This window comes from Sorex fumeus, unplaced genomic scaffold, assembly GCF_029834395.1.
Source record: "Sorex fumeus unplaced genomic scaffold, SorFum_2.1 ptg000007l, whole genome shotgun sequence".
Lineage (NCBI taxonomy): Eukaryota > Metazoa > Chordata > Mammalia > Eulipotyphla > Soricidae > Sorex > Sorex fumeus.
Genome location: NW_026606064.1, coordinates 41,610,299 through 41,632,891, shown reverse-complemented (window position 1 = coordinate 41,632,891; position 22,593 = coordinate 41,610,299). Strand labels below are relative to the sequence as shown.

At 39.2% G+C, this 22,593-nt stretch overlaps 2 protein-coding genes across 3 annotated transcripts in view; one reads left to right on the top strand and one right to left on the bottom strand.

Annotated features, from left to right (window-relative positions):
- Nucleotides 1–648: 648 nt before the first annotated feature.
- CHML (CHM like Rab escort protein) lies at nucleotides 649–6,577 on the bottom strand. 2 transcript variants are annotated; one of them, XM_056134956.1, is made up of 2 exons: nucleotides 6,310–6,577; nucleotides 649–3,490 (listed from the first exon to the last, which is right to left on the bottom strand). In XM_056134956.1, exon 2 carries the CDS (start codon nucleotides 3,168–3,170, stop codon nucleotides 1,335–1,337), a length of 1,836 nt encoding a protein of 611 aa, XP_055990931.1. In that variant the 5' UTR covers nucleotides 3,171–3,490; nucleotides 6,310–6,577; the 3' UTR covers nucleotides 649–1,334. The 2 variants fall into 2 exon arrangements, with proteins under 2 accessions (XP_055990931.1, XP_055990940.1); XM_056134965.1 differs by lacking the exon at nucleotides 6,310–6,577 and adding an exon at nucleotides 5,886–5,963.
- A 441-nt stretch (nucleotides 6,578–7,018) lies between these two features.
- The window catches only part of WDR64 (WD repeat domain 64), a 180,870-nt gene continuing 165,295 nt past the window's right edge, over nucleotides 7,019–22,593 (top strand). The window contains exons 1-4 of the mRNA XM_056106911.1: nucleotides 7,019–7,062; nucleotides 7,461–7,471; nucleotides 10,361–10,501; nucleotides 18,164–18,294. Coding sequence (XP_055962886.1) covers nucleotides 7,019–7,062; nucleotides 7,461–7,471; nucleotides 10,361–10,501; nucleotides 18,164–18,294 — 327 coding nt within the window. The remainder of the gene's footprint in view (nucleotides 7,063–7,460; nucleotides 7,472–10,360; nucleotides 10,502–18,163; nucleotides 18,295–22,593) is intronic.

Genomic DNA, 22,593 nt, shown 5'->3' with positions numbered 1-22,593 from the left:
ACCACATACAAGGTGGCCGCTGCCTCAGAGCTTATAGGAAAGCCAGGTATAAGCCAGCGGTGATGGGGCAACTGTAGTCTCATGGGAAGGGGGGCAGTGCCAGCTTGTCCTTCACGCCCTACTGAGGTCACGAGTTGCCCCCCCCCCCCCCCCCCCCATAGGCAGCTCTCTGGCACGGCCATGGCTCCAGAGGCAAAAGGACTTAATCCAGAGCCCGGAAGCTTGCAGCAGAAAAGTGAATGGGCCATGCGTTAAACTACAGCGCCATGCCTCCCTGGGAAGGAAAGGGTGTTGCTCCCTTCCACCTCCCCCCACCCCCCTATCCCAGCAGCAAGGTCGCCGCTGCCTCAGAGCTTTTTAGAAAGCCAGGTATGAGACGGTGGTGAAGGGGTAACTGCAGTCTCATGGGAAGGGGGGTGGTACCAGCTCATCCTTCACGCCCTACCAAGGTCACGAGTTGTCCCCCATGTGCAGCTCTCTGAAACAAACATTCCAAGAATGAGTTCTTCAACCGCTAAGTGAACTATTTATAAAGTTTACTTGTAATGTACAAGATTTTACGGTGTTACTGCCTTGTTATAATGGTCATGTAGAATTAAATTGCAGTATGTATTATAATAAACACAGTTTCAGAAAGAATCATGCGAAGATAACATTTTAATGATTATAAGCTGTTTTATCATAATGGCACTTGCATTAGTTATTACTGTAGCACTTCTCTAAGTTCAGATTATATACAAAAGACCCACAGAATTTATACTTGTGTATATTTCACAAAAGGTGGTAGCAATTTTAATAGCAGTCAAAGTAAAATATTCCTTAAGTATAATTTTTTCTGAAAACAATGTTAGTAGCTGAAGATCATTAGCAGATGTAATACCTTTCTTGAATACAATTGCTAACAAGACCCTTCACATATATACCAATACTAAAGGCTAATTCCATTTAAAATTCTTATCATGGAGCCCAAACAAAAAAAGGTTCGATAACTAAGAAATCAGTTCTGACAGGCCAGCAAAAATAAACGACTGAACATCTCAAAGAGAAATAAAGACATGTATCTGTGGGAATATACTATAATATCACTTCTAATGGTTCTTCTAGGAAACTCTGCTTCAAGAGACTACCTGATTCCAGATAAGGCCCCCAATTTTTTTTCTAATTTCAAAATACCTGTAAGTTTTTATACTTTCTGAAGTTTTTTCTCTGGGTTTTCTAGACTTTGGCCTCCCCCAAATGACTCTAAATTGGAAGCCAAATTAGAACCAATAGCTGTTCTAATTAGAACCAATAGCAGTTCTAATTTGATTCCAGAAGTCTGTGGTTACTTTCCATCAAAAAATAATGTCTTCTGGATTTGGAGGTGGAGGGCAAAATTCTTCACCTGGGAAGATCTCCTGAAAAAGTGTTTCAGCTTGCTTGACTGCATGTTCACTTCCCAGCCCACAGTCAGGTCCAGAGCAAACATAAACATTGGAAGGTAAGCCATTATATAAGCTTCTGATTATTCCAGTAGAATCTCGCATATTAAAATAAAGTGCCCAGAAGACTCTAGGCTTTGTAAATTCTTCCTGATCTATCTCTGTTTCCGAATATGGGGTAAATAATTTTTTTACCACTGATTCTAAGTCTTCTTTAGCTGTTTTAGAAGATGAGCAAGTCAAATGTACCAAATAGGTACCTTTCATGCAGGTCATGGTTGAAGAACATAATTCAGTGACCCGAACAGCACAAGATGTTTGTTCCACTGGTGGTACTACCAAAATGGAAATCTGCTGATCTGAATCGGTCTTTAGAATAGACTCATCTGTAATGAGCACAGCTCTGGAAATCTGTTTATACTGTATATTTGAGCATGTTTCCTCAGAAAAATAACTATCCTCCACAATAAAATATTTTGCACTTATTCTTTGACCAAACTGATCTATAATTGCTTTACATCTTCCAGATTCTTTGTCAACCACAAGGCATTGTGCTTTATGGCGAAGACAATAGATTCCACCAAAAACTGCACTCATCCTGCAGAAACACTGGGAAATTTCTCCTTGGCCGTACACGGGAAACAAAAAGGGAGTGTTGCCAAATCGTCCAAGACACTGAAGGAACATTTTTGTTGCTTTGAGACCATCTACTGTAGAGCAAGATGCCTCTGGTGTCATAGCAATTGAGTGTAGTATAAAATGTTGGAGATTAGGGGTTAATTTCTTAGTTTTTAAGTAGTCTGAAAATGAACATTGAATGAAAGCTTGATATTCATCAGGATGCTGTTCATAGTCTAAACAAAATGTGAGAAATTTCATTAGCATTCTCTTTTCAATCATAGTGAGTTTTTTGTTATTAAAAACATCTGCTCTGGAACAAGGCACCTGCTCAACTTTTCCTTCATGATATGAAAGAATTCTAGTTACATTTTTAAATTCTGCATACTGGCAAACATTTGATCTTATTAAAAGATCAATTAGCAATCCTTGAGAATACAGCAGCTTTGATACCAAATCAATATTAAACCTCCTACCTTCCTTAATTATATCAGAGTATTTAATTAGATTCCTCTTTGGTTTGTCAGTAGGTTCGTTTACATCTTTAGCTTCATCTGAAAATGTATGTTTACAAGTGTTATCTCCACAATACATTTCTTTTGCCAGGGTTTCCTCAACATGAGTTACTTCTGGGCAAGTTTCTCCATTGTTTTCCATATCCTCTCCTGTATGTATCTTGTAGCTCATGATGTTTTCTGACTGTGTTTCTTCAGATAAGGATGCAGAACCCAAAGGTTTAGTAATGATGCTAGATGCCTCAGGAGAAGCATTTCTTTGTAAAGCAAGAATCTCTTCAACATTGTCATCTGTATTCTGACTGGCATAACAAAAAACTTCTGTGTGTAGAATTGTTTTGTCCTTCTTGCAAAGAGCTATGGCGTCTTCTGTTTCATGGATCAGGTCCTGCCACACGGTATTTTCTTCTTCATTGTCCCTGTTTTGCTGATACTCCCTCAACCAGGATAGCAATTCTGGAAAGTTGAAACTAGCCCAGTTTCCTCCATAATAACCTTTTGAATCAATATGCAAAACCCTCTGACCATTTCTTGAACATGCTGCTGCAAGGATGGATTCAGGCAAACCTGTTCCTATTATAACCACATCAAACTCTGTGGGTAGATTATTTGCCATTTTGGGAGAATTGGTGTCTGATGACAAAGCTTTTGAAGGGAGAAACGTGTATGACTATAGGAAGAATGAGGTGTGAATATGCCATTAAAAAAAAATCTTCTTATAGTTTTTCAGTTAATCCATGAAATGTCAAGGTTGCCAATACTAGCTGTTTAACTATTATCTTCTTAATTTCTTATAGGTCAGTTGCATAAAGACAAAGCACAGTACATGTAATCAAATTTGAGTCTAAAAAAATGGATGTGTAGTTTTCATTTCTGCATTTCATCTTAACAGTATATGTCAATTGCATGGCAAGCCTGTGTAACTGGAACTCTTCTCTGAAAGAAGAAAATTCAAGAAAGAATACAATTGTAAACAATACATGAGAAAATTCCATGCAACAATTACAACCCATTGGGGCCTGAATTTTCTTGTTAGATATAAACCTCCACCAAACCTAGTAACTAAATGCTTTCTTGTATATTTTAAAATTTCTTAAAAATAAACAATAGAGACATATATCCCTCCCCTCAAAACAGGCAATTCAGTAAGAATGGTTTAAGTAAGTCGCACACCACCAGAACATAATTCTGTAACATCTACCTTTAAGAAAACTAAAATTTGATACATAACTTTAAGCTTAGACTATAGAAATTCATGGCTCAATGGTGTTTATGGAAACAGACCATAATCTATGAGCACACTGTCATGATTAGAAATATTTCTGAGGTAACTATAGTCCAGATAAGCTAGCAGAATAGTTTTCTATCTTTAGAAATATGCATTAGCAATATAAGATTATTTTTACTGAATTAACCAGATTAATATAGAAGGGAGCAACTCACATTTAAAAATACTTAGGTGCACAAAAAAAGGGAAAATATTTATAAACAAATATTTATGTGCACATTAGTGTTTTCTATGGTAAGTTAAAAAGGAAACCTATGGGTTTATTTGTTAAAATATCTTCACATCTGTATGTGCCACCCTAAAATTCTGTATTCCAAAATAAAAGTCTATGCAACATTCATCCTAGGTCACAATGAACACGTTGCTATTCTTGTCTTGAAGGAATAGGAAGCGACAGTGAATAAGGTCACTATTAATTTCAGATTTAAAACTGGCTGTGTTCTATATGTAGAATATCTGTGTGGCACTAGGTGTGGCCAGAGTAGAACAGTTAATAGAGCTGAAAGGAGACTGGAGGTTTGATTCTTGGCACTGCATGGTCATCACCCTATGATTTATGATTAAGGGAAAGCAATGAGATGAGATGGTAAAAGCCCCAAGCACCACAGAGCATGGCAAATGAAGAGGAAGGGAAGGGGAAAATATTTTGTTGCTGAAAATTTGCTTAGATAAAATTGGACACTGCTAATGAATTATCAATGGATTGCTTTACTTGAAGAGCTCCTTAAGAAATGAGATGCAGATAGAGCTCATATAGCAGAACATATAACTAGCAATTTTGAAGCCCTGAGTTCAAACTCTTACTTTTACCCCCATTGTGAGCATAGCTTGAGAGTGTCCCTGGGCCCCCAGTATGGCTAAGTGGCACTCTATAAAAAATAAGATCAAAGTGTTATTTCAATGCAAAAGGCAAAAATGAAACTTTAAATAATTTAAAATTTTAAAATGGTAAAACAAAATTAGTTTTATTTTCCCCCATAAAAAATTCCAAGCATATCCAAAATCTAAATAAATTAGTTTTATTTCCCCCCATAAAAATTTATTTTTATTTTTTATATTTATATATTTTTATATTTTATATTATATTTTATATTTTTATTTATATTTTATATTATTATTTTTATAAAAATATATTTTTATATTATTTTTATTTTATATTATTATATTTATATTATTATTATATTATATTATTATTATTTATTATTATTTTTTTATTATATTTTATATTATTTATATTTTATATTTTTATATTTATTTTATTTTTATTTAATTTATTTTTATATTTATTTCCCCCAAAATTAGTTTTATTTCCCCCCATAAAAAATTCCAAGCATATCCAAAATCTAAATAAACACTTCCAAGAAATGAAAAAATTACATTTCTAATTTATGTTCAAAGACTATTCCCTGGAGCACACATTTAAAAAAAAATCATTCCTTTTCCAATCTTAGAAAAAAAATTAAGTATTCAATACTATTTGGGGTGGATCCTCTTTCAAAAGGTCAAGTATGTGAGACCTAAAATCTTCTACAAGGATTACTAGTTCTGCTGAAGTGAACCATCGAAAGTATTGACTGCATAACAAAGTATGTGTTCAGCAGAGTGGGGATTCTCTGAGCCATGTGTAATATCACCTTAAATTTTGGTATGTTGGAGTCTATAATAAAGAAATACAATAAAAATTTTATAGGGTATACCAATGTGCTGGAGAGATAGCACAGCAAGTAGGGCGTTTGCCTTGGCAGACCCATGTTTGATTCCTCAGTGGGAGAGCCCAGCAAGCTACTGAAAGTATCCCACCGCATGGCAGAGCCTGGCAAGCACCCTGTGGCGATAGTTTGCTCAAGCAAAGTGATTAACAAAGGGAGGACACTGCTACAGTGCAGTGCTACCAATGTGCAGTCTTAAGACCTAAAAGAAACGCTAATTTCCAGGGAAGCACTCAAATCTGTTATTGAGCCATATAATTTTTTTTAATTTCGCAAAGCTCTCTGTTAGCCTTATGTTTGGAGTTTATGAATTGAAGTTCCTCATCACCCTCACCAACTTGCACAAGTGAGTCCCTTTTCCCCTTCAATCTCTCGGTTCTAAAGCTTCTGCTTTCTCTCCTCTCTGTAAAAACTCAGCTGAATCAAATTAGGGGATGAAAACAGAAATCTGGAATACGGGGAGCTGAAATTAAGAGGTGCAGGGGCTTTAGAGAGGATGTGATTTAGGGCAGGCCTGGGTGAGAGAAGAGTAAGCTGAGGGGGAAAGTTCAGTCAGCGAGAGGAGGTTAAGTAGTAAAGCTGACGGGAAGGGAAACACCTGAGTTTCGAGGAGAAGAGTTTGGAGGGGCGTCAAAGCTGGTGCTGAGTCAGGTCAAAGACGAGGCCAACCCGAGATAAAACGAGGGCGGGTAAGCGGCAAGCCTGCTGACAGAGCTGGCCAGGCAGGAAGAGTGCTTTCTCTTCTGGGCCCAACTCACCCAAAAGACTGCAGCTAAATGCGTCCCGGCCCTCTGTCTCCCAGACCAGGCAGTTCCTCAGGAAGAACACGAAGGTAAAAGGTGATCCCGAAAAGCGACATCAGCAGGTCTCCGCGCCTGACGCTGACCAGGCCGAGATGGACAGGAATGAGGGGACGCTAATTTCTGGTGGAGAAATGAGCACCAACAAAGTGCCGGGGCGGGTGCTGTGCAGCAGGGCGGCAGACAGACGCTGGCCGGGCCGCCAACCCGCTCGGGCTCCGCTGCGGTTTCCTGTGTCCAGGCCCCGCGCCCACACGCTTCGTGAGCTGAGGTGCTAGGACTTTCTCCGCGCCGCCCGGGGAGTGACCCGCATTTTAGTTCACACTCAGCCACAGCCACCACCTCACTCTCTGAGCGCCAGATCGCAGCACCTAGGGTCCCGGGCCGGCGCCCCGCCCCTTCCGCCGGGCGCGCACTCGCGGCCCCGCCTGATCCTCACGAGCGCGTTCCCGCGGCTCTTCCTCGTCCCATCCCTTACCCTGCTCTAGCGGCTTCCTCGTAGTCCCGCCTCCTCCTTCCGAGCGCGTTCCCGCGGCTCTGCTTCCTCCCATCCCCTATCCCGCTCTCTATGCTCCCTCTTAGTCCCGCCCCTTCCCTGTGGGTGCGTTCCCGCGTTTCCTTTTTGCAGAAGCTTCCTCTATGCACTGCCCCCTGCTGGCGCGCCGTCATGCTTAGACGCAACTTTCACTCTGGAAGCTGGAATCTGTTCTGGTAAGACACTAGGTAAGAAGAAGGAAAGGGCAGCTTCTTGTCAAATTAACAGACATAGCTTCCTCATTCTTCCAGCTTGAAAACATCGCGTCTATTCTCGCCTTTATTTTCTCTCAAGGATTCACTTAAAACTTTAATGACTTGGAAGAGAGACTCTCACTCTAGCCCTTTTTTCTCCCCTGGAAAGCTGTAATATTTCGCGAGTAGCATGCAGTGCTACACTAGTCTCACAAATAGAAGCACCAGGTGGACCCCAGTATCCATTGATATTTTCCTTCCTGTTCTGCTCTAATGAGATTTGTATATCTCTACTGAAACCTAAATCTAACATGTATAGGTGGCACTGTAGTTATAAGAGCATACATTTTCCAGAAATTTTTACTGTCCCAAATTTTAAGGTCCAAAACAGGTAAGTGGGGTGACGTTGGAAATCTCCAGGGGACAATGGTCATGGTCCACAGTGGACGAGTCATCATATGCCTATCCTCACCAAATACAGAACAAGGATCCTATGACTAAAAACATTTTAAATTGAATCATCATAACAGCTGCAAAGTTATTAATGATTGGCTAACAATGTTCCAACACCTGTCCCTTCACCAGTATACATTTCCCACCACCAATGCCCCCATTTTCTCTCCCCCACCACCTCTATGGCAAGCACTTCTCTCTCTCTTTCTCTCTCTCATTTATATAGGAAAGTTCTCAACTTTGTAATCTAAAGTATATTGCATTAAATTAAATTTTATACTTGTATCTCATTATGATAATAATCATGTCTTACCTGTCATTAATCAACTTTTAAAATACTATATGCTTGGGGCTGGAAAGATAGTACAGCGGGTAGGGTGTTTGCCTTGCACGTGGCCAACCCAGGTTCGATTCCCAGCATCCCATATGGTCCCTTGAGCACCACCAGGAGTAATTCCTGAATGCAGAGCCAGGAGTAACCCTTGTGCATTGCCAGGTGTGACCCAAAAAGCAAAAAGAAAAAAAAATATATGCTTATATGTTTTGGGGCTTACATCAAGTAGGTAAAGCCTACATACAAAAAATTTTGTCCCTACACTTCATTTAAATACTGTGGTTTACAAAGTTGTTCATGATGATTTCTTACAGACATTCAACATTTCAGCACCAATCCCACCATCACTATCACCTTACCTTCACCATTGTTTTTAATTTTCTCAATAACCCTTCAAGCCCACTGCACAGACCAACAATAATTTATTCTATATTGCTTGTTACCAATAAATTGCTCACAAAATTATCAAAAATTAGGCTGGAGTGATAGCACAGCGGTTAGGGAGTTTGCCTTGCGCATGGCTGACCCTCTGTTCCTCACAGACAGTTTGGCAGGTATCTGAGAGTATCCTGTCCACATGGCAGAGCCTGGAAAGCTCCCCATGGGGTATTCGATATGCCAAAAACAGTAACAACAAGTCTCACAATGGAGACGTTACTAGTGCCCATTGCCCATTCCAGTACATCGACAAACAATGGGAGGACAGTGCTACAGTGCAGGACAGTGCTACAGTGCAGAAGAAAATTAGTGTAAATTGTTATATCTGACTGTGGAGACATTAAATCTTTGTATGAGGGATTAGCAAGATGTTGTTATACATTAGGCCTTTTGTGTTAATGTTTTTGTTACTTTAGATTGTTGGATTCAATGTTACATTCCATCCAGTCTGGTATTCTACTGCTGGATTATCAGTGTTGTAGAGTTTGGAGATGTTGCTCCAGGAAATTGAGAATTTTTATCTGGATGGTCCAGCTGAAGTTAAATTTTTAACTGGCGGCAGCTTTAGGGTGTGGAAGTGACTACCAGGGCTTTCAAAAGCACAGGGAAGTGGGAGAAAATAGCCCATCCCAACTCTGAGAAAGACTGGAGATTTCAGTCACAGGGACCAGACACATACCTGCCTTCTCACCAGATTAATTTCTCTGTGAGGATCCACCAAAGATAATGGGGTCCAGTCATGCAGCTGCGACTTTGGAGTGTGGGAGCGAGCAGCAGCCGGGGTTCTGTGTGGGAGAATGCTGACTCCCCCCTCTCTGGAGTGCTCCAGATGTCTCAGCCAGGAACAGGTGTCCAAGAGATTTTTGTGGCTATTTGATCTCTTTGGAGATTTATTTATGAGTTTCTGTAGTAAGGCCAGTAGGTGAGCTTACAGATGGTGGAGGGAGTTTGTGGGCGTGAATCTCTACTAACCATTTTTAAAGACCTACCCCTTAACCATCCCTGACTCAATTTATTATTTAAATTAAAGAGAAATAAAGGAAAAGTTTTCTTTTATGATCTCTTAAAATATCTTTATTTATACAAAAATATTAATGTTGAAATACTTTTTCATCTTAAGAAGCTCATGTTTAGTGATGGTCTCTCAGTATCTGTATTATAAACCATAATGCCCCAAAGTAGAGAGTCTTAAGAAAACTGCTTGCCATAGAGACAGGGGCTGGAGTGGAGTGGGGGTAGCAGGAGGGATACCGGGGACATTGGTGGTAGGAAAGCTACACTGGTGAAGGGGTGGCTGTTCATTGTACAACTGAAACTTAGTCATAAGAGCTTTGTAACTGTATCTCATGGCAATTCAATAATTTTTTTAATTAAAAAGCAGAAGCTCATGTTTGGGGCCAGAGAGATAATACGGAGGCAAGTGGCTGACCCCAGTTTGAAACCTGGCACCACATATTGTCTGTCAAGCACTACCAGGAATGATCACTGAGTAGTCAGGAGTAAACCCTGAGAATTGCACTTCAGATATGCCACCAAAAAAAAGTCTGTGTTTTTATGTTCTTTATAGTCACAAGAATGAATGTGAGCTTTTCAGCATTCTGAGGAAGGGAGCAGTCTGGATGAAAAGATATATAAAATAAAGGAAATAGTCCTCAAATTACATGGTCTTTATCCTTCATTCTTACCGTTCAGGCAATGTACACACAGGCACAAGCAAGACATACACAGACACATAAACACAGTATTTATAGGAAATAAATCTCAATTTCTTTATGAAGGATGCAGAATGTTGCAGAGATATTATGATGCAATACAGAACCACATTAACATTGTGAAGTCAGGATTTTTGCTGAAATGTTTGTATGAAAGTGTTCCTCTGTATTAGTCACAACACTTATTCCTAACTAGAATATGGGGTTTTTATATTAAAGGAATAAGATCTAGGGCAAACATTGGGACAGTAATACAGCATGTAACAATTGGAAGAATATACAAATTAGCAATTTTGCGATACTATTTTCTTTTTGAAATAAAAGATTTTCTCTATCCCTATAGAAGTGATGGATGACAAAAACACCAATGATGAACTTCAGTTTAACAATTTCAGGACTGCCTTAAAGGGTTTTGAAAAATTGATTGAACGTACAGCGGCATTGAAAAGAGATGAAAGAGCAGGCTTGATTATCCCAAAAGAAGGTAAGATCAGCAATGTGAGTACAATCGAACTGAGTCTGTTGATTAGTATTAAACTATCAGAGAGAAGCAATATAGCAAAGACATTGAAAGGGGGTAAGAGTGAATGATTCCCTATTCACTGAGGAATAGTGATTATTCTGAGGAATAATTCCTCATTCTGATTCTGTTCCTGAAAAGCCAAGTGGTCTTAGGGAAACATTACACTTACAAGAACATCATTTGTCTCCAGTAACTTCAAAATCTGTTTCTATTCTTTGTTTTCTCAAACTAGAAATCAAAACAAACTTGAATTATCTCAAATGTAAAATTAGAGGGATGGATTAAATGATGTCTGAAGGTTCTCAAGAAGAATCTACCATGGGATAATTTATTGATTAACCGGGGAGGCTCAGTAGGGTACAGTGACCATTATCAAACCACGCAAGAAGTCATTGCCATCATTTTTACTTAATACTATCATGAAAAAAAATGTCATAGGAGTGATTATGATATTTACCAGAAATTTCCTACTTCACCATAATTATTGTGTTCAGAAGATACTCCTTAAATGTCTGTTAAATAAAAAAGTTAACTCTGTACTATGTAGCTGTTAGAAAAGATGAAGTCATGAAATTTACATACAAGTGGTACAACATGGAAAGTATCATGCTAAGCGAAATGAGTCAGAAAGAGAGGGATAGACATAGAAAGATTGCATTCATTTGGGGGATATAAAGTAACAAAGTATGAGATTAATACCCAAGAATAGCTGAGATCAGCACCAGGAGGATTACTCCATAGCTTAGAGGCCAGCCAGGCATTCTAGGGGAAAGGGCAGCTCAGATAGAGAAGGGAGCACCAAATAAAGGGTGTTTGGAGGATCCTCCCAGGAGGGGAGATGCATGTCGAAAGTAGACTATGGACTGAACATGTTTGCCACTCAATACCTCTTTTGCAGACCACAACACCCAAAAGAAGAGAGAGAACACAAGGGATTGCCCTGCCACAGAGACAGGGTGGGATGGGGGGGATGGGGGTGGGGGGGATATTATCCATGGTGGTGGAAAATGGGCATTGGTGGAGGGATGGGTATTTGATCATTGTATAATCGAAACCCAAGCACAAAAAATTGTAAATCTACAACTGTACCTCATGGTGTTTCACTAATAATAAAAAAAAGTTAACTCTGTTTTCAGTGGAAGCTTACAATCACAAAGCATGCTAAAATGCTATTTTTCTATTATATATGCACAAATGGATGATACGTATCCTATAATATATATAGTAAGTGTCTATATGTAGTATATACTTATGATACATTGTTATATGCTTATAGAAAACCTAAATATGCTATATGTACTATGAAGTTATAATTTGCCATTTAATAGTTTTAATTATGGTATAATTTATAATGTAGAATACAGCATATTATATGATTATTGTATAATATATGATTTAATACTGTTTAATGCTATATGGGCTCTAGTGATAGCACAGCGAGTAGGGTATTTGCCTTGCACACGGCCGACTCAGTCGACCCAAGTTCGATTCCTCTGCCCCCTCAGAGAGCCTGGCAAGCTACCGAGAGTATCTCACCCGCACAGTAAAAACTGGCAAGCTCCCCGTGTCCTATTCAATATGCCAAACACAGTAACAATAAGTCTCACAATGTTACTTGGTCTGCTCAAGCAAATTGATGAACAATGGGAGGACAGTGACAGTAACAGTGATAATGCAATATAAAACTAATAGCACAGTGGTAGGGCATTTGCCTTACAAGCAGCCAACATGGCTGACCCGAGTTCGATTCCTCCGCCTCTCTCGAAGAAACCGGCAAGCTACCGAGAGTATCTTGCCCGCACGGCAGAGCCTGGCAAGCTCCCCGTGACGTATTCAATGTGCCAAAACACAGTAACAACAAGTCTCACGATGGAGACGTTACTGGGCCCGCTCGAGCAAATCGATGAACAATAGGAGGACCGACTGCTTTAATGTAATATATTACATACACATACTATATATTAAGAAAGGATACATATAACATTAACTTTTATTTTCAATATCAGCACACATCCTACTATTCATAAATACTAAAAAGTAGGGTCTATTCCCTATAGACAAGAAACTAAGAATTAGTGAGAACATTTTTAATAAGCAGTATCTACCTCAAAACTGATATTAAGTACACTGAAGAAATTTCTTTTACTCACTGCTTTTATACCCAAGATCTTCCAATCTACTAGCAAATCTTTAAAATTCTGAAAGCACGAAAGGGAATGCCCTGCCACAGAGGCAGGGTAAGGTGGAGGTGACGGGGTGGGGGTGGTGGAAGGGATGCTGTGACCATTGGTGGTGGAAAATGGGCACTGGTGGAGGGATGGGTACTCAATCATTGTATGACTGAAACACAAGCACAAAAGTTTGTAAGCCTGTAACTGTACCTCATGGTGATTCACTAATAAAAAAATTTTCAAAAAATCTTTAAAATTCTACTTTCAGCCTCCTGTTGCACATTTGTACATGCTTTAGGGTGAATATATCACCATCTAATTGAAGACAGTCAAGGGTGGAAAGAGATGTCACTGTATGAAATATTACTGTAATATATAAAAGAGATTTTCCATGGCAGTTCAGGGTCTCATTCTGCGCAAGCTTTTATTATCTGAATCCTGGATGAATGCAACACCTGTTCATTGATTTTAAAGCTTTCATTCATCTTCTCATAATAGCCAGAATACCTTAAAGTTTTTTAAAGTTAACCCTGGGATTGGAGAGATAGTACAATGGGAAGAGCACTTGTGTCCTCCCGCCTCCCACTACTCCCCAGCCCCACCAGGAATGATCCCTGAGTGCAGAGCCAGAAGTAAGCCCTAAGTAAGTCCTGAGTACCATTAGGTATCCCTTCCTGCATAAAACAACAAAACAAAGCTCACTTAATGACTATATAACCAAAACTTGGTCTCCTCTAACCTCACTTCTCAGCACTTTCCCCAAATGTCACTATGCTCCACACTCACTGACCTACCTTCCCAGAGCTTATCTAGGTTTTTACAGACTCAGCATCTTTGTTTCTCTTTCAGTCTCTGTCTAAAAAGCTGTTGTATAACATACGCATGACTTACTTCTTTTTACCGATCAGGTGTCTTAGCCACCTTAGACACCTAAGATGTCTACGGAAGAGAAGGTTCTTTGACATTCACTCTTATCCAGCACTGTATAATTCTATACCAATTCATATTGCATTTTTTTTCTTCAGCATTAATCATACCTAATGATTTTTGTTTGTTTGTTTTTGGCGTGTCAGAAACAGTTATTCTCCAGTGTCGAAAATGGCGTGATGTGGTTAATGCCTTCTCATCTCGGTCAGACTAATGATGTCGTACTTGATTTTTTGCACTTGAACCATCAGGTATTCGATGGGTGCATCCAATGCCAGCGTACGTGCATTGAAAGTACAGTCATTATAGTCCTTCTTCCATAAAGTGCCTTCTTCTATGAGTGCCATTTTGTTGGTAAAGAAAGCAAACATCACCCAGCCCAGACAGGGTCAGACCCAAATACCTAAAGAACTTGCCGTCAGTCACTGTCACTGTCACTGTCCTCCCATTGCTCATCGATTTGTTTGAGCGGGCCCAGTAATGTCTCCATTGTGAGACTTGTTGTTACTGTGTTTGGCTTACGAATATGTCACGGGTAGCTTGCCAGGCTTTGCCGTGCAGGCGGAATACTCTCGGTAGCTTGCTGGGCTCTACAAGAGGGGTGAAGGAATCGAACCCAGGTCAACCGGCCGGCGGTGTGCAAGGCAAATGCTCTACTTGCTGTGTTATCACTCCAGGATCTGAGGGTGATCTGGCTGTGACATCTGTCACCCCATTGATCGCTAGGGTTGATTCGGCTGATCTGGCAGGCTAGGCGGGTGTCCCCTTCCTCCCTCATGGCTCCATGTGAGTCCCTCCCGAAGCTGCACACTTGTTCGAAGAGGACAGCCTTCCCCGAATAGAGACGGAAGAGAGTGGCTTGGAATGCCTTCAAGAACGTCGAAGAAATAGCTAAGAGGACAAAGAACCTCCGGCTCTGGGCACATCTCTTAGATTTCACCATTCTTCCTGCATTAACATACGCCTCAGAGACCTGGGGGCCCTGTGAAAACAGGGCTATTTATTCAGGTCTCCCAAAGAGGAATCAAAAGAGCTATGCTTAGAGTATCACGCTTCACTCAAGTGAGAAAAAGAATCAGGAGTTCCGACCTCCGTCGACAATCAAGAATCAGAGATGCTGTCTCATTTGCCAAGGTGTCAAAAATCAGATGGGCTGGACACGTAATGAGATTTGGAGATGACCACTGGACTAGAGCCATTACCGACTGGATTCCATGGGATGTCAGAAGATCTCGTGGCCACCCACCTATGAGATGATCAGACTTCTTTGTCAAGACCCTGAACGATTGGTCTGAGGCTCTTCGTATTCCTGTAGTGAGCAGATGCCATTGAGCTACACTAGCATGCAACAGGGACAAATGGAGACATTACTGTTGCCTGCTCGAGCAAATTGATGAGTAACGGGATGTGAAGTGATCAAGTGATCAAGGTTTTTGGGGGGTAACACCTGGTGGTGCTTAGCGATTACTCTAAGCTATTTGTTCAGGGATTACTCCTAGTGGACTTGGGTGACTATATGTGTTGCTGGGCATCAAAATAAGATGACCACATGCAAGGCAAGCACCTTACCCACTGTACTATCTCTCTAGCCTCTAGCCCAATTCTGACATAGATTCTAAATATATTTTGCAACTCCTTTCTAATCCCAGTGAACTACAAAATCTGGCAAAATTAATGTTCAAGTAATGGTGTACCTGTTGGGTTTTTTTCCATTATCAGAAAATAATAATTAACTTTTCTCTTTTATTGTCAATAGTAAATGATTTTATTAGTTCTTCAGCAATATTTTCATTATATTGAGTAAATGAAAGTGACACGTTGAAATTTTGAATTGGTACATTTTTTAGCTTTTAAATTTTATTGAGTCATCATGAGATGCAAAGTTACAAAGTTGTTCATGGTTGGATTTCAGTTGTACAATATTTGAGCATCCATCCCTTCACTAGTGTCCACTTCCCTTCACAATGTCCCCAATTTTCCTTCTGCCCCCCCCCAGTCTACCTCTATAGCATATACTTTTATTTTGCTTCTTTCCTTTTAGGCACTAGGGGTTGCAATATTATTACTGAAAGGATATTATGAATATCATTTTGCCTCTTGTAAGCACCCAGCTCTTGTCCAGAGTGATCATTTCCAACTATTATTTGATGTGGTCTCTTTTGTCCTAACCATTCTCCCCTCCTTGTGAGAGCTACTAAGATAACTATTAAGAATATTATAACTAGGGCCTGGAGCAATAGTGCAGCGGGTAGGGCATTTGCCTTGTGCGGCTGACCCGGGTTCGATTCCCAGCATCCCATATGGTTCCCTGAGCACTGCCGGGGTGATTCCTGAGTGCAGAGCCAGGAGTAACCCCTGTGTATCACCAGGTGTGACCCAAAAAGCAAAAAAAAAAAAAATTAAAAAAGAGAATATTATAACTATAACTATATTATAGTTATAGAATATTACAAACATCACTGTCACTGTCACTGTCTATGTGCTCCCATTGTTCATTGATTTGCTCAAGCGGGTCCAGTAACATCTCCATTGTGACAATTGTTACTGTGTTTGGCATATCAAATACTTCACGGGTAGCTTGCCAGGCTTTGCCGTATGGGCGAGATACTCTCAGCAGCTTGCTGGGCTCTCCGAGAAGGGCAGAGGAATCGAACTCGGGTCAGCCATATTGGCCACTTGCAAGGCAAATGCCCTACCGCTGTGCTATTGCTCCAGCCCAATATAAATATAACTATTAATAATTATAACTATTATAAAATAGTTAAATACATATAGTATAAAATAGTTAAGAACTATTAAGGATAAGTTCTCATGGCCTTCATTTCTATTGTCTTTGGGTATTATTCTCATTGTATGTTTTTTTAAAATTTTTATATCTCCCAAATGAGTGTTAGCATTCTATGTCTGTCCCTCTCCCTTTGACTCATTTCACTTAGCGTGGTACTCTCTGTATTTATTCATGTATCAGTAAATTTAATGACGTCATTGTTTTTCCTAACAGCTGCTTAGTATACCATAGATTCTTTATTCACTCAACTGTTCTCATGCCTAGGTTCTGACTATTGTGAGTAGTGCTGAAATGAACATAGGAATGCAGAAGCCTTTTCCACATTGTATTTTTGTGCCCTTCACTTGTATCACTTGTCATCCTGTTGTTCATCGATTTGCTCAAGCGGGTGCCAGTAAATGTCTCCATTCATCCCTGTCACGTTCTTACTCATCCTTCCCAATGTTGCTGTATTGGGGCCTCTTTCAGGGTCAGGGGAATGAGGCCCTTTATAGTTACTGTTTTATATTTGGCATATCAAATATGTCACGGGTAGCTTGCCAGGCTCTGCCGTGCGGGCAGGGTACTGTTGGTAGCTTGCCGGGCTTTCCGAGAGGTCTAGAATATAAGAGGTAGGAAATACCGCTCCAGGAAATACTGCTTTGCTCTCTTTGTGCCCTTGTGGCAGTATATTCTCAGGAGTGGAATTGCTGGGTTGTATGGAAGCTCAAATATCTAGTTTTTTTGAGGAATGTTCTTACTGTTTTCCAAAGAGACTGGACCAGTTGACATTCCCACCAGCGAATGAGGGTCCCTTTTTCTCCTACATCTGTGACAGTATTGGTTCTTGTTATTCTTAAAGACGAAGGTCAGTCTCTTTGGTGTGAGGTGGCATCTCATAGTTTTAATTTCTATTTCCCTGATGATTAGTAATACAGAGTATTTCTTCATGTGCTCTTTTACTATTTAGATTTCTTTAAGGATGTTTCTTCATTTACTGTGAAGTGTAAATGCTTCATAAATTAATGTAGTCTCACTTGTTTATGTTTGATTCAATTTGCTTGGTCAGTGGCATTTCATCTGTGGTAGTTACTCTTTTTTTCAATGTTATGGAGAAATCTGCCTGTGTTTTCCTCTAGGTATCTTATGGATTTATGTCTGATATCCAGGTCTTCAATTTATTTTATTTGACTTTTATGTAATTAACTACTCTTTGCTCACCTCTGCCTTTCATCCAAGAAAAATTCTAACAGACAGTACTGATTGGTGAAACATTTCACATTTGGAAAATAATTCACTTTTTTATCTTTGTATTTTTGAATAGAACTTGTCAATAGTTGAAAAGTTTTGAAGAGCTACGAAATATCAGCACAGTATTATTTTCTGATTAAGTACATTTTATTACTTAATATATTGATGTATGTTATTAGATTAATGTATTAATATACATTAATAAATTAAGTACTATTTAAGCAATAATAAATAATATATTTAAATATGAATGTATTTAGTAATATTTCTTCTGATTAAGTAATTTTTATTACTTAAATATGTTAATTATTGGCATATATTAATATATTACATAATATTTTAACTAAGTTCCTAGTTGTGTTTCCAACAAAAAGATCTTTAGAGTGCAGGTACATATACTGTTTCTATCTTGAAATTATGAAATGAAATAGCAAATAGTAAAGGCATCTGAAAATATACCGTTCTTATAGTCCCAGGATGATGATCTTATACTTTGTTATTATGCAGATATGATCGATTATGACAAGTTTTATGCACAAGTACAGGAACTCTTTGGCCCAGATGTGAAGAGTCAAGATGCAAAATGCTATTACAGAAAACTCTGCAACAAGCCTGATGCAGCAATAGACTGGTGTGAGGTAGTCATTTTAAGTGTTTTTAAGAAATTCAGATATTGATTTTGTTGTTTCAGAAAAAATAATTGAAAATATTATTCCCACAGTGGTTAAACTAAACAATATACATGTGGTCCATTTAAATACATGCACCCATAAAGAAATGACCATTCCCCATAAATGAAAGTAGGTAAAACAGAAGTTTAACTGTTTTATTAATGAATAATTTTTGCTATTAAGTAAAATGCCAGTTTGGGAGAAGTATATATACACTTAATAGTAACTAAGATTTTACTGCACTGGAAACCAGATAGCAAGTCTCATTAGTTAACGTGCACAAATTTTAGTATGTTGAAATTCTTTATACAAAGAAAATTGGATTATAGTTGATTGCTAACAACTTGAATATAATTCTGGTGTTCATAGAAGAGCACACAGAAGTATGTTTGGTTAAAAGATTTATGTACTATGGAAAGGAAACTCACAGAAGTTTTTATTCTTTTTTTCCATATGCTTGTTTACAAACCAGATTATTCCTATTTTATTTATTTAAAAAATTTAATTGGATCACAGTGAGATACGGTTACAAATTTGTTCATGATTGGGTTTCTCTTGTAAGAAGTGATACATCAGTAGGTTGGAGGTGCAAAGGCAAGACACATGAGAGGAATGTAAAAGCACAGAGGGCCAAGGCTTGTTCTGGCTCAATGGCAGAGAAAAATCTCCCACAGCCTCCTTGTATTTACTTTCCTGCCTTTATATACACCTCTAATGAACGCAGTACAGAGAGGGGAGGCATTAAAGGAGAAAAAAGGAGTTACAGGATGAACACAAGATATCAAAGCATGCATTGTTCTGTCAGGTCTGTGAAACAAAGTGTTACAATCTGGGCAGGGAGGGGGACACAAGGTTGAACACAGGGGCTCCACAGGTCACAACCTCCTTGCACCTGGGGTGATAAGCAGAGATGAGAGTGTTTACATTTCAAAGCCAAGCTAGGTTTGAGATTTGTGGGAAGGAGAGGACTGCTGCTTTGTATTACCAGGAGTTATAATAAGGCCAATGGGGCTGAGGAAAGACTCGTTAACCCTTTCTAGATCAATCGGACTCACAAGTTTTAGCCCTTCCATGTAAAATCTTATCACGCCGAAGGTTGTGTGTTCACGGGCTCACTGGATGACACTGTCTCACCGCCTGCGCTCGGTGCTCTTGAGCCGCTGTGTGTGGCCTGGATCTGAACGGCTGTTGGCCAAGGGCAGACGGAAGAAGAAACAAGGACCAGGCTGGTCTATATCAATAGTAGTTTATTCCAATCCTCTTCACTCCTGTCTTTCTCTGCCTCCTTCTCTCCTGGGCCCCAATCTTGGAACCTCTCTCCTTCTGGCTCTGACTCTGGATCTCTGGAGCCTGAGCTCTCTCGTTTCTGACTCCCTTTCCGAGCTTACGTCTTAGTTTATATAGCAGTCACATATGTTGGTGACATAAAGGTGGGTTGAATACTGACGAATCAACAAAGAGAGGTAAGACCACTCCTCCAGGAGATTAACTCAAGGATAAAATCTCATCAGATTACTAGGAGATCCACCCAAGGGTGGGATCCCAACAAGGGTGTGTTCTTCCCTCAGTTAGTAATCTACTTAAATAGTTGTAATAAATCTACTTCTAATATTTCTAGCAATGTCATTCTGTATGAGCACAGTAAGAGATATAAATTTAGTTTGGTTCTTCCTGAGAACATCTCACTATACATTTCGCAGTCCTCAGGCCAGGTTAATCTTCCTAGCTCCAGCAGGATCCTAGTCTTGTCGTTACTTACTTTTGGATCATGACAGCATTTGTCTATGATCATGCCCTCAACTTATAGTTAAGTATCGTGGCTCTTTGGCCTGGCCCATTTCGATGCCAGGGTAGCTCACTGCTTGCCCTGGGTCAATTCAGTCCCTCGTCGGGACCCTGCTTTTGGGGTAGAGTTCAACCAGTGTCTTGTATGTCTTTTATACCCCTTATCAGAAGGGTATTGGGTGAATACTCTTTCTCGTTCTATAGGCTGTCTTTGTATCCTGGTTACTCACTAGTTCTTTTGAGGTACAGAAGCTTCTTAGTTTAAGATAGTACCATTTTAAATCTTTGTTTCCACTTGTGTATTTGTGGTGTTTCAACTTTGAGATACCTGTAGCTTCAGTACTGTGAAGGGTTTTGCAGAACTTTTCTTCAATATACCTTATGGATTCAGGTCTGATGTTGAGGTCTTTACTCTATTTTGATCTGACTTTTGTATTTGGTGTTAGGTAGAGGTCTGAGCCCATTTTTTGCATGTAGCTGTCCAGTTTTGACACCATCATTTATTAAAGCTTTCCTTGCTCCACTTTATATTTCTTGCTCCCTTATCAAAAATTAAATGATCATTTATTTGAGGGTGTGTGAAGGATATTCAACCCTATTTCATTGGTCTGCAGATGTGTCTTTGTTCCAATGTCATACTGTTTTAATTATTGCCACTTTGTAGTTAAAAATGTTGCCTCCCATTATTTCCCCCCAAGAATTGTTTTAGATATTTGTATGGGATTATTTTTCCACATGAAGTTCAGGAGCTTTTGATGATTTAAAAAAAAATGTCGTGGGTATCCTTATAGGAATTGCATTGAATCTGTTTAATGCTTTGGGAAGTATTGCTATTTTGACAATGTTAATTCTCCCAATCCATGATCAGGGAATGTGTTTCCATTTCCTCTTGTCCTTTTTCATTTCTTGAAGTAGTGTTTTGTAGTTTTCTTTGTACAGGTCCCTTACCTCATTAGTTAAGTTGATTCCTAGGTACTTGATTTTTTGAGGCATGATTGTGAAAGGCATTGTTCTTTTAACATCACTTTCTTCTCTCTCATTATTTGCATATACAAAAGCCATGGACTTGTGGATATTGACTTTACAGCCTGTGATTTTTCTATAAAAATCTATTGTTTCTAGGAACTTTTGTTTCTAGTAGAGGCTTTAGGGTTCTCTAAGTATAGTATCATGTCATCTGCAAATAGTGAGAGCTTAATTTTTTCCTTTCCTATTTGGATGCCCTTAATATCTTTTTCTTGACTAATTGCTATGGCAAGAACTTTTTGTATTTTATTGAATAAAAGTGGTGAGAGTAAGCATCCTTATCTTGTCCCTGATCTTAGAGGGAAGGCTTTTAGATTGTCTCCATTGAGTATGCTTGCTGTGGTCTTGTGGTAGATGGCTTTGACTATATTGAGGAAAGTTTCTTCAATTTCCATTTTGCTCAGAGTTTTGAGGTATATTTTGTGCCCAACACATGGTCTATCTTGGAAAATGTTTCATATGTTTTGTGGCCCAACAAATGGCCTATCTTAGAAAATGTTTCATGTGCACTGGAAAAGTATGTGTATTCAGATTTTGGTGGATGTATATGAAAGCCTTGAAAATATCTATTAACTCTTATCTTCCATTTCTTCGTTCAGAGCCAGTACTTCCTTGCTGAGCTTTAGTCTCATTGATCTATCAAAAGGTGATTAGGCAGCATTGAAGTCTCTGTCTACTATTGTATTGCTACCAATATTGTCTTTGAAGTCTGTTAGCAGATGTTTTAAGTTTTTTGCCTGCCCATCATTAGGTGCGTAGAAGTTTAGGAGAGTGATTTCTTTCTGATGTACATGTGCTTTGATTATTAAAAAATGTCCTTTGCTGTCCCTTCTAATCTTTTTCAGCTATAAATTTATGTTGTTAGATACTAGTATGCCACCCTACTTTTTTGAGTAAGTTGTTTGCTTGAAGGATTTTTTTCCCCCTCCTTTGACTTTGCATCTGTGTTTGCTCTTATTGTTCAGATGTGTTTCTTGTAGGCAACAGAATGTTGGATTCAGTTTTTTAATCCATTATTCCACACTGTGTCACTTAATTTGGCATATCAAATACACCACAATATGCCAAAACCAGTAAATACAATACATCTCATTCTCTTGACCCTGAAAGAGCCACCAGGATGGCAGCATTAAGAAGGAGAGGCTGATAAAATCTCAGGGCCCAACTAGGCTGCCAAAATGAAGAAGGACAAAAATGACTGTCTGTACTTTCAATGCATGTATGCTGGCATCGAATGCACCCATCAGGGACCTGATGGTACAAGTGTGAAAGATCAAGTACGACATCATTGGTCTGACCGAGATGAGAAGGCATCAATCACATCATGCCATTTAGACACAGGAGAAAAACTTCCTCAGAACATGCAACAAAAGAGGCGTCGGTGTCCTTGTCAACACAAACTTGGCCATAAACATTGATTCACTTGAGTGCCTAACAACCCAAATCAGGTGATTA